Raw genomic sequence first — 11,394 nt, forward strand, 5'->3', positions numbered from 1 at the left:
ACTCTGTTCTTGTATTTGTTTTTAACTCGGAAGCAGAACTGATTTCTTGTCCAATTCTTGCACGCACGCCAGTGGCGTGCTCCAGGGTTTGAACCTTTTATGCTGAGTTTCAGCCCATTGCTGGTTCCTGTGGGTGAAATATAAATACATCCCTAAATAAATAAAAAGGCATATAATAGGAATGCCAGAAGGTCCATAAGTTTAATGGGTACCTCTATAATAAACTTGGGTTTGTGTTTGTTCAATCTTTAATGCAGTCATAATGCTAAAACATAGAACAAAATGAAGATAAAGTCATGTGGGCTTAAGAGAAACTAGACTGTAAATGCTTTCGCCCTCCCCCCCCACCTTGAGTTTGCTGGACTCTCACATATTTCTAAGTCTGTTGTTAACTCCCACTTTCTCCCTAATGTTTTCTTTGCTGTGCCAGTTCAGTACAGTTCGCGGCTGGCTTTCCTTAGCCATTGATCAGGGCTTTGAGAGTAATCACTGACACGGGTAAGAGGAGTGGTTGTAAAGGATATGAAAGTGGTTCCAGGATTTAGGATCAGAGAAGGGTTTAGGTAGGAACGGAGGCCTGCAGATCTCTGTCCATGCCCTGCTCCAAGTAGGGCCATCCTGAAAGTCAAGTAAGGTTGCTCAGGGCCTCATCCAGGCAGGATGAGGAGATGTTGACCGTCTCCAGGGAATGCTAGTGGCACGTCTTTAGCCACAGGCTTTGCTTTTCCCTCTGCAAAGTGTCCCCCCTGCGTCACAGGGGGGATCTGACTGACATGCATCCTGCTTGTACTGACGTCTTCCTCGGCATCTGCAAACGGGAACTCACCCCTAAGCTCCTGATCTTTGCCCTGTCTCTGCCCCTGACTGGCTCTGCTTCATTTTTGGTCTCTCTCCGCAGATTTGTAAAACTCAAGAGTCGAAGGTGGCCGCTTCGTACTGCAGTCCCGCGGTGCCAGTCCACTTCAACATCCAGCAGGACTGCGGACATTTTGTGGCCTCTGTCCCCTCCAGCATGCTGCTGGCCTCGGATGGGGGGAAAAGTGTTCCCGTGGATGGCCTCCGTCCCTCCCGCCCTGCTAGCGAGCACGACTGCGTGGTGGTCATCACCCGGGAGGTGCCGAGCCAGACCACTGCTGACTTCGTGAGGGACTCGGTGGCGTTGCACCAAGCCAAGCCTGAGCTTTACGAACGCCGCGTTTGCTTCTTGCTCCTCCAGCTCTGCAATGGCCTGGAGCATCTCAAAGAACATGGCATCATCCATCGTGACCTGTGCCTGGAGAACCTCCTACTTGTCCCCTGTAAGCCCCCCATGAGCTGTGTGAAAGCCAAAGATGACAAACACTTACCCCGCCTCATCATCAGCAATTTTTTGAAAGCCAAACAGAAGCCAGGATCTGGAGACTCCAAACTGAGGAAGAGCCAGGCCCGGCTGGCCCCGGAGATTGTGTCGGCTTCTCAGTACAAGAAATTTGATGAGTTTCAGACTGGCATTCTCATTTACGAGCTTCTGCACCAGCCTAACCCCTTTGAGGAGAAGGTGCACCTCAGGGAGCAGGAGTACAGCCCTGAGGACCTCCCTGCTCTGCCCAGCCTGTCCATCTACTCCCGAGGGCTCCAGCACTTGGCTCACCTGCTGCTGGAAGCGGATCCCATAAAGCGCGTGCGGATCAGCGAGGCCAAGCGGATGCTGCAGTGTCTGCTCTGGGGACCCCGGAAGGACCTCACTGAGCAGCCCCTCAACCATGAGGAAGCCCTCCGCCAGGCACTGCAGAACTGGGTTGACATGAAGCGTGCCCTGCTGATGATGAAGTTCGCCGAGAGGGCCGTGGACACAGAGCGGAGCGTCGAACTGGAGGACTGGCTGTGCTGCCAGTATTTAGCGTCCACCGAGCCCACCTCCCTCTTGCACACACTAAAACTGCTGCAGCTGCTTTGACCTCGGACGTGTCTTGGAGGTGGCCGAGGGCTCCCGGTTTCCTCGCGGCTAAAGGTACAGAGCCCTTTGTACGCGAAAGGCATGCATGTCAGCTGTGAGTGTGCATTTAGCTCCTGCCCTGCACTCCGATCCACGTCAGACACGTTTGCTACCTTGAACAGTGTCAATAGTGAGCAGGTGAAACTGGGAACCTACCCTGGTTGGGGTGGGATTTTTTTTTTTTTTTTTGATATGGTAAGTCTGTGGACTAATAAACTGCTGCCTGTGTGTGTGTGTGTTTCTAATAAGCACAATATACTTGAGACGATTTCCTCGCCTGTGGAGCCTGCCTTTGTTTTCCTGCCCCCACCCCACAAGCATCGGAGTCTCTTTGCTTGGAAACAAGGTCCGCTCACGAGGGCGGGCAGCAGAGGTGAGCAGAGTTGTCCCAGTTCTCCGGGGGAACAAGAGCAACTTGTGTCACGCTGCTTTGCAAGGGAGGACAGGGAGAGGCTTTCGTGTTCATGTGTCTTTGCTTTTGGTGTATTTTGTGTATCGGTTTAGAAACAAAAATCAGCACTTGTTTCTGTGTCTAATCTGTCCTTTCCGCTGTGAGCAGCTCAATATCCTCCACCTGTAACTTGTTCTGGGGGCTAATACAGCATCACCATCCTGTGTAGTGCTGCAGCCCTGTAGGCTGCCGATCGCAAAAGGGCGAGCGAGGGAGGGCTGCGATGTGGCTGTGCTCGCAGGGATGCTGCTGCTCCGGGCTGGGAATTATCCCTTGTAAAATTAATGAAGTGGAAAATCCCCCTATTCGCCTCCCGAGGCCCTGGGGAGAAACTGAGGGCCAGATCTTTCTTGTCCCTCCTGCTCCTAACTGGTTGTTCACCTGTCCGTTGTGTCTGGCGTTTAACCCCTTTGAGATGTTAGCTGGCATGAGGAGGTCAGGACCATTGGCCTCTGGTCTGGGAGGCTCTCATTGCTTCTGGTGTTTGACTTAGAAATGCAAAGGCTGAGTGCGATGCAAATATGCCCTTCTGAGAGAAGGGAGGTGATGGCAGCATGATGGAAGAGGGAGAAGCGGTCTGGCTCCCTCCATCTAGATGTATGGGAAACACCTGACTTGGCAGAGCTACGGCTCAGAAAAGCTGTTTTTTTCGGAAGGGTATTGGGCCACTTTTGCCCTCTTTCCACCCAACAAGAGGTGGAGCAGAGCTGTCCTGCTCCTGGGCCCAGTTCTGCTGCCTGTGGAAAAGGGGAAGGATCAGGATGCCTTGAGAGAGCCCAGAAGCAGGCAGCTTCACTCAGGCTCAGCTACCCTCTTCCAGCCCAAAATAGGGAGAAATGCATGAACACTCTCCTCCAGCCTTGATTCACCTCCAGAACTGGCGTGGTTTCTTGGAGGCATTTTAAATCCTCGGGTTTTCTGACACTGTGTGAATCATTTCCAGGCTTCTCACCTGGATCTTTTATCTGTTTGGCTGCAATTGCTGCTGGTGGGAGGGAACGATTCCTTGGCTGGGCACCCGTTTGTGATGGATTTCTCCCCGATCCCCGTAGGGAGGAAGCCTTGCACGTCTCTGCCTGCTGAAAGAATGCAGGATGGCTCCAACTGTTGTCATCAGGGATTTTTTTATTTTTTATATGCTGGCTTTCTTGTATCTTGACTCTTGTGTCTGCTCCCCTCCAACATAGGTATGACTCAGGAGCCTTCTGGCTCATGAATGCTGCTCTGTGGACCATCCTGGACACGTTGCTGTTGAAAGCCTGGCCTTGGCCTGCTGCACGTGGTCTCACATGGACTGTGGGAGCTATTAAACAGTCCAGCACGTTTTGCATAGATAAGATGAAGAAATGACTGGATTTGTAAGCATGGATGTGGGGAACAAGTTGGAGGCAGCTCTGCAGGACACCACTGAAGGTGGCAGAGAGAGATGTGGCTGTGACAAACACAAACTTAATGCCAGCTGTACTGGTCACAGGGAGATAGTTTATTTGAGGCAAGTGGCTTGCAAGGCTTGGGCTGGGCACTCAGCAGGAGCCTAAGCAGTGGCCAGGTGTCCAGCTGGCCCACATAAATAACACACGTCTGGGTCCATTTTGCTTGCTGAGTTTCAGCTTAGTGACAGCCGCTGGCCCTGTTGCAGGTACTGTCTCGGGGCCTGCGCTGTATGGGAGGTTGATGCGATCGTAACACTTTCTCTTGATACAGGGCATTTGAAAGGGGCTCCGGTGTTGATCTTGGTACCCTGCATCAGCATGCCCCATAGAATATGGGCTGGCAATAATGTTTTAGCATTTTCAGCTGTATTGTCTTCAGAAGCAGGGAATGGCTTGTTCTCTCATGTGAACAGAAACTCTGAGCTCCATGCTCCCTATTGCCTTCCTCTGTGGCAGCCCCTGACTCCACTCTAATCCAAACAGTCCTGGGCTTTTGGGTCCCAGGCCTGTGCTTGAGCTGGTTTCCTCTGCCCCACTGTTGTGGAGCAAGTGACCCCAAGACCTGGCTCAGTGTCGTACCCAACCTTGAGGGCTCTGATGGCTCCCTTTCCCTTTCTCCACGCTGTCCTCAGCATGCCTGGGCAAGCTGGGCCCTCCCTAGGCAGTAGCCCTGCTGTGCCTAGCTGGCATCTTGCCTCCTGTGGCCAGGATCCTCTGCAACGATAGTGGAAGGGAGAGAGCATCCTTGTTCTCAGTAAAGCAGAGGGGTGCAACTAATCTGTGCCCTGGGGACCTGCCATGTCACCCACCCTGGGGGATTGCAGGAGAGCTCTTAACTGGGACCATAGCTTGCGGTCCGCATGCTGCAGGGAAGGGGCCAAGGGGCAGTTGCAGGCTGAATATCACAGACTTGTCCATCTTGCTGGTACTGTTGAGTGCAGAAGGGGCTGCTTCTGGTCTCATGCTGCTCCCAGACAGACTGCCAGCCCCTTTCCCTGTGCCCAGGCTCCTTATGGCCTTTGCATGCAAGAAAGGAAAGCTGGCAGGCCTTGGCTCCTTGCACCCACCTCCCATCCCCATGCAAGTCAGATAGGCAGGAGCTGGACATATTTGTTGGCTGGTGCGTTTATATCACAGATGAGTTTGGTGGGGAAGTGTTGCATGCTTTCTTACCTGGGGTGAGTCTGAGGCCCAAAGCCTCAAGACAAATACAGTGTAGTCAGGGCTGTTGGGAACTATTCTGCTCAGCAGTCCCATGACCCCTCCTGCCCTACTTCAGAGCATCCCTCAAAGCTGGGGGGATACTGCAGGAGCCAAAGCCACCCTGCTTCTCCTGTTTCCTCCCTGTCTATGAGCTGCTGTTATATGAGGCTGCTTGATGGATAGTCCTCTTGCCTTGTGTGCTCATGTGTCTGGGGACATTCCCCAGCTGGCAGCACAAGGTAGCTGAGGATGTGGTCAATTTTGCCTCAATTTCTTGGTGAGCAGCAGCAGCAAAGTGAGGCTGTAAGAGAGGAGAAAGATGCTGCTGGAGGAAGTCCAGAGCAGGTGGAGTTCGGAGAAGCTCTTGGTCTCTACAGCCACCAGGATGTAGGCGATGATAAGCTGGGTGAAGAGCCAGGTTGCAGCAGAGTAGAGGAGCTTTGCACCATGGGAGGAAGCCCAGGCACGGAGGAAAGGGTGGATATGGTAGTCAGCCTCCACCATGATGGCCCCACACAGGAAAACAAAGACCTGCCCAGGCCGGAGACCATGCCACCAGGCGGAGAGGGCGAAGGTGGCAAAGAGTGGCTGGACTGGGCAACGCTGGAATATGAGTCTCCTCAGCCAATGGGATATGGTCTTGTTCCAGGTTCGAGCAAAGACAGCCACACGGTTGGTGGTCTCCAACATCCACAGGTCACTGCCTGAAAGGTCACCCTGGCCTGCCTCTGGCCCGAAGCCTGCTGCCTCAAGGAGGGCCTCATCCAGCATCCAGTGTGAATAGTAGGCCAGCTTCAAGAGCAGGGCTTGTGTCCACATGCTGTGCACACAGCTGAGGCCAGTGCAGCCCTGCATGGTGGCTAACAGGCCCTCTAGCCCTGCGCGCAGTGCCTGCAGAACCAGTGCACAGAGGCATCTCCGGCCAGCAGCCCCCAGTGGGCAGTGGGAAGTGCTTGAGAACTCAATCTGGGCCTGAAACCTCTTGAAGGAGCACAGGGAAGCTCCTAGGAAGGCTGGAAAAAAGAGCAAGTAGCTACAGAGAGGCAGTGCTCGCTGTAGAAACCCTTGGCACAGTCCTTTCATGAATATCCGGGGCCAGAGATGTAACTTTCTGAGTCAGCAGCATGGTGGCAGAGAGGATGATAGCTGACCTGGAAGGAAAGTACCCAGGACCTGCTGTGAGTCTTTTGGAGGGAGCGTTAGAGGAACAGCAGCAGGGGTGTACATGGAAACCTGTTTCCCACACCCCCAGCGTGCACAGACGATGTGGCGAGGGGAGCCCAGCTGCTGGGGAACAGCAAGCTTGCTTGGCTCAGGGGCTCTCTGCCCTTCTGAAATGCCCTGGAGGGCTCTCAGAAGGGGACAGGAGGAAGGTGGTGCTGGAGGGGTTACCTGATGCCGTGTGGGTCTAGCTCCTGGCTTCTCAGGCCCAGATGGCAGAGCGTCTGCCAGGACATCTGGAGGCTGAAGGCCCAGGTGTGGGCACGTGCTGGGCTGACGGAGAGGAGGACGAGCACAGAGCCAGCCGCAGGGATGAAGAGCAGCAGGGTGTAACTGCCCATGGCTGTGCTGGCAAGGAGGCATCCTCCAGCAGGCGGGGAGACGTACCTGGAAAGGAAAGGGTGCCTTTGGCGGGCTGTTAGGAGAAATGAGGCTTGAAACTCCTGCTCCAGTGTTGACAGTAGGGTATCACTCAGGCCCAGCAGCCTCCCTGGTACCCCTATAGTTTGTCCCTTAGCCTTCCATAGGGCCAGGAGGCCATTGGGGCCATTGTGGCTGCAAGTGGCAATGGGGGGGAACTGGGACCAGTGTTGCTGGCCCTGCTCCCCATCCTAGCCATGCCCAAAGCAGTCCCCATGCTCTGCCTTGCTCTGTTGCCCATGTGCCCATCCTGATACAGCCCTAAACCTCTCTCTGGCAAAACAGGACTGTCAGACCACGTACCGGGCAGTTGGAGAGAGCCGCCCTGAAGCACTGAGGTAACGGAAGAGAGCAGCGAAGGGGAAAGCTGCCAGCTGGTACAAGGCCAAGGGGCAAAGGACAAGCACGTTTGCCCAGTGCATCAAGCCACTTGCTTCTTCAGCGTCCTCTGATGCCTAGGGAAAGGACTGAGCTGTAGGCTGGTCTGGCTCCTTTATATGTAGCAGGACCACACCACAAACTGAAAAAACAAAGCAAAAAAAAAAAAAAAAAAGAAAAAAACAAAAAAAAACAAAAACAAAAAAAAAAACAAAGCGGGCCAAGGAAACAGGTATCTGCAGGAAGAGGAGCACAGTGTTTGCGTTTGTCAGTGCTGACTCCTTAAAGCACCTCTGGCCCAAGGTTTGTGTGCAGATGGAAAAAATTTAGACGTGGTGTTTGCTCTGCCAGAAGCTTGAGCCATTGCCCTGGCGTGATAGCGAGCCACCAAGATAAGAGCCTCCTTGGGTTGCCATGTGCATCAAGCTGGGATGTATTTCAGAGCAGATCTTCAGTCATCTCCAGAGATTTATCAGGCTTGGTCCTTCCTCTCAGCTCAGACCTTCACCCTCAGGAGCTGTGGCTTTCTCCCAGCTCTTGCCTCGCTTGTCATGGGGTGGCAGTGGAGACCTCCTGGTATTTACACCCCTGGTCACCGAGAGGAGAAGACGGGCCCTGCTGCTCTGCAACAGGGCCCCAGTACTCAGACCAGGGCACCGAGCCTTTTCATTTACCAGAAATAGTTCTATGCTTCTGAAACAGGTTTTCTTCAAGAAAATAAACACAAACAAATGGAATCACTGAGCTACCTGTCACGGTAGAAATTAGCTGTTGCTGATTTTAAACTGCGCATTCATTCAAAAATACGCTACCTGGGAAGGCAAAAAGCTCTTCTTTTTGACCAGATGTGAAAAGTGATTTGAAAACTGATCTCTGGGGTGATCTGGAGCGAGTTACTATTGCTCCCCTAATGTCAGCTGCAGTATTTCATGTTAAACAGGCAGAAAATCCAAGAAAATCAGCCTGCAAGACTTCACTTTGTGTGTGTGTGTGTGTGTGTGTGTGTGTGTGTGTGTGTGTGTGTGTGAGAGAGAGAGAGAGAGAGAGAGAGATCTAGTTAGAAAATCCAGAAAATTCAAAAGAAATAGAAAGTTTTTTTTTTTTTAATACTTGATTAATACCTATTTTATTTTAGGCACATGAAAAGGTAAGTAAGTTCAGTGTCATTGCAAAGAGAAATACTATGAAATTTCCATCTGGAGGAAAAAAAAATAACATGCTGGAAGGACAGGAAAAAAAAAGATTTCCCCCTTCCAGAGATGAATGCTTCAAAATACTTAGCTTTTTGATCATCAAAAAGAAATCTTAATTTTAAAGATAGATGAAGGCTGACATTTATGAATGTTTCTAGTCTTTAACACCTTGTTAACAGCACTAAGTATTTCACAAGATTAAGTGACTCTGTTTTAATACATTTGGATTAGTGGAAATTCCAGTATTTGAACAGTTACTTTATTTTCATTTAAAGCTGAACCCCCAAGACTGTCTCAAATATGCAAGAAAACTGTTCCACGTAGAGAGCAAAGGATTCAGTTATGCAAATTCTTCACTTAAAATTAGAAGATGAGCTGGGGCATCCTGGCCTGTTTCTGAATTACTCTGTTGCCTTGGCTAGCTCTGGGTTCACATATTGTCTCTGGACGTGGTCAGTATGGAGCATTTTTAAGATGTGATGTAAAATGTTGGTTACACCTCTGATTTCTGAATCCCTTGAAATTTCATCTACACTGCTGGCATCTGTGGGACCAAAACCTCATGGAAAAAAAATGACTCTCAGCAAATGTTGCAGGGAAACTGGCTTTTTGTTTTGCTATGTTTGTGCAGGGTATATTTTAAGAAGAGGTTGTTAGATGCTTGCATTGTATGTGTGATGACACTGGAGAGAAGCTTCTTCCATGCCAGTTTTGACATGCGTGGCATGCAGCAGCAGCCTGGTTTCACAGGATCCATGGAGGCCAGCGTTGACTTTGAGCAAATATTTTTCAAGACCTTTGCAGCAACTCTTTAAGCAATTCACTGCAATGGTGCTGCAAAAATGCCCTTGCTTTTCAGGAAGCAGAAACGACTTTCTCCCGTAGCCCTGGAAACGTTGTGACACACTGCGCAGTCGTCTCATTTTATACCATCAGATGCTAGGCCATGGAAACGTGGTCTTATAGTGTGCATGTGAGCCGTAGCTAAGCATGAGAGAGAGCTTTAACGGCTTTATTTCTATGTCCTACACAAGAAACAACCCTATTCCTTTCTGAAGGATGAACTGCTTGGTAATAAGCAGGCGAGAAGAGCAGGACGAACACTGTGAAGGCAGACAGTGGGCACAAGCTTGGAACAGATATGACTCAGATGTGGTACAGCCTTGGACTAATATCTAGAGGCCTTGCAGTTGCTTTCTTGGTGGAATATAGTACGGTTTTGGGAACGAGTTTGCTTGCCTACTGTAATATAGTCTGCACTGATTCACTGCAGGCTGCATTACAAAGTAAAGGACATAAATCAAAATAATAAAAAAAAAGATATTTTAAAGAAAAAGACTGCTAGGGTTTATCTTTTCTCTAGAGAAAAGCAGATAAATAGGAAGGAAGGAAGTCCATTAAAATAGGGTCCAGAATGCTTGGACTGAGCTCCTGTCTCAGACTTTCTCTGTGACTTTGGGAAAGCCACTCAATTTACCTGGCATTTCCCATCTATCAACAGGGATGGTATTTTCTGCCTCCCTGTGGTGTTATGAGGTAGACTCCATTAGAAACTTTGGGACTTAAATTCAGCTGTGAAGAGCAAGACATGAAAGTACTTAAATTAAAAAAAAAAAAGGAATTAACAAACGGTGAAACATAATGGTTTATTAAAACACGAAAGCATAGAAAATCCTTCCTTTGCTCTCAAGTGCCAGCTTTGTGCTACTTGTTGCCATAGCTGGTTTTCTGACAGCTGGCTGTGAATGGCCCATTGCTATTTTTGGTGACGGCCTTTTTTTCCCCTTGGATAAAAGGTTGGTTATTTCATCACAGTAGTTGGAGGTCCAAGAAGGTCTTCTGTGCCCTATAGTAAGGTAGCTTTGAGGTACGTCGCACTGGCTGCTGAGTCCTACTGGCTGGCTCTAGACTTCCAGGGACATCCAGTCAATGGAATAGCAACAGGAGCTTAGGTAGAAGCCAGAGAAATGAAATAAAATTCAAAAGCTTGGCTTTGGCTTGAGTAAAGCTTGTCTTCCTGAATGGCTGACCTCGTTGAGCCGCCTGACTCACTGAACAAGCAGCCTGGCCTTAATGCTGAGCTGGATTTGACTGCTAAGCCCCACATCTTCTGCAAGTGGAAATGGAGGTGGGTTGATTCAGATTCCCAGCTGGTGATGAGGGATCTGTTGACAGTTAGTCTTCTGCAGAAAGGTAGCCCGAAACTGTGAATGTGGTGTTTCCTATGCCTTATACAAGTATACTTTGCAGAATGGTGACTAATTTTTGCCTTGAAAATTTCTCCCTTCAGATCTACCGTGTTCCCTGGTGAGGTACACAGAAGAGAAAAAAAAAAAAAAAACAGGACTGCTCGTGAAACAGAGACCGGAGGTGGAAGCGATGATCCTAGGGGTATTTGGTGCAGTGAGAAGGACCTTGGGGATCCCTGTGGAATAATGGTGCAGCACGGCAATGGAAGAGGATCTCCTCCAAGACACTTAGCCCAGAAGTTTGATTCTGGAAAAGGAATCAGGCAAGTGGAAGGCTGTTTCACGGAGCAGAGTTGTTGAAATCTCCACTGGGGCAGACAGTCTTGGCATGGCATTTGCAGTATACATCATGTCTGCAGTATGCATTCTACTTGTATTCTTGGCAACTTTTTTTTGGCTTTGGACTGTGACACAGCCCTTCTGATCAGTTTTTTTGGTGTGAAAGCACCCTCTGATTTTCAGTTTACATTGAGGTGTGCTTTCTTTCCCCAGTTTTACAACAGGAATCACAGTGTTGATTTATAAACGTAGATTTGGAGAATGAAGGCCTGGAAAACACATGACCTTTAAACTCAACAACCAAAGTGAACTAAGAGATGCTCTGCATAGGATTCAGATCCTTTCAGTCTAAAATGCCTCTGCCACACATTTTGTGCAAGTATTGCTGTTTCTGCCTACTACTACTGGGAGCAGAAAGAGCGCAATCTGGGCAGTGGGAGATGCTCATCTCTTTTTTTCTTGTTGGAGTGCGTGGTTCCAAACAATCTTCTGTTTACGTGTCGATCAAAATGGACTGAACGCGTTTACATTGATGTCTGCAGAAAGTATCACCAATAAAGTCCCTTCATCCTCCTCTTCAAGTAGAATAGCT

General features: G+C 49.8%; 2 protein-coding genes across 7 annotated transcripts in view; one reads left to right on the forward strand and one right to left on the reverse strand.

The window, feature by feature from the left end:
- Positions 1-11,383, forward strand: part of PRAG1 (PEAK1 related, kinase-activating pseudokinase 1) — a 31,555-nt gene extending 20,172 nt beyond the window's left edge. For 3 of the 6 annotated variants that reach the window (XM_062574410.1, XM_062574411.1, XM_062574412.1), the window contains exon 6: positions 899-2,203. In XM_062574410.1, coding sequence (XP_062430394.1) covers positions 899-1,936 — 1,038 coding nt within the window. In that variant the 3' untranslated portion in view covers positions 1,937-2,203. Of the gene's footprint in view, positions 1-898; positions 2,204-2,224; positions 2,624-10,564 lie in introns of those variants that run through there. The other 3 variants (XR_009958248.1, XR_009958247.1, XR_009958249.1) reach the window with 3 other exon arrangements.
- Positions 5,318-7,189, reverse strand: MBOAT4 (membrane bound O-acyltransferase domain containing 4). The gene is given in 4 exon segments (XM_062574989.1): positions 5,318-6,131; positions 6,133-6,213; positions 6,455-6,670; positions 7,007-7,189. Coding segments are annotated over 4 exon segments (1,230 nt in total). The 5' UTR covers positions 7,126-7,189.
- Positions 11,384-11,394: the final 11 nt, after the last annotated feature.

The sequence above is a fragment of the Rhea pennata genome, chromosome 4, assembly GCF_028389875.1.
Source record: "Rhea pennata isolate bPtePen1 chromosome 4, bPtePen1.pri, whole genome shotgun sequence".
NCBI classification, from domain to species: Eukaryota; Metazoa; Chordata; class Aves; order Rheiformes; family Rheidae; genus Rhea; species Rhea pennata.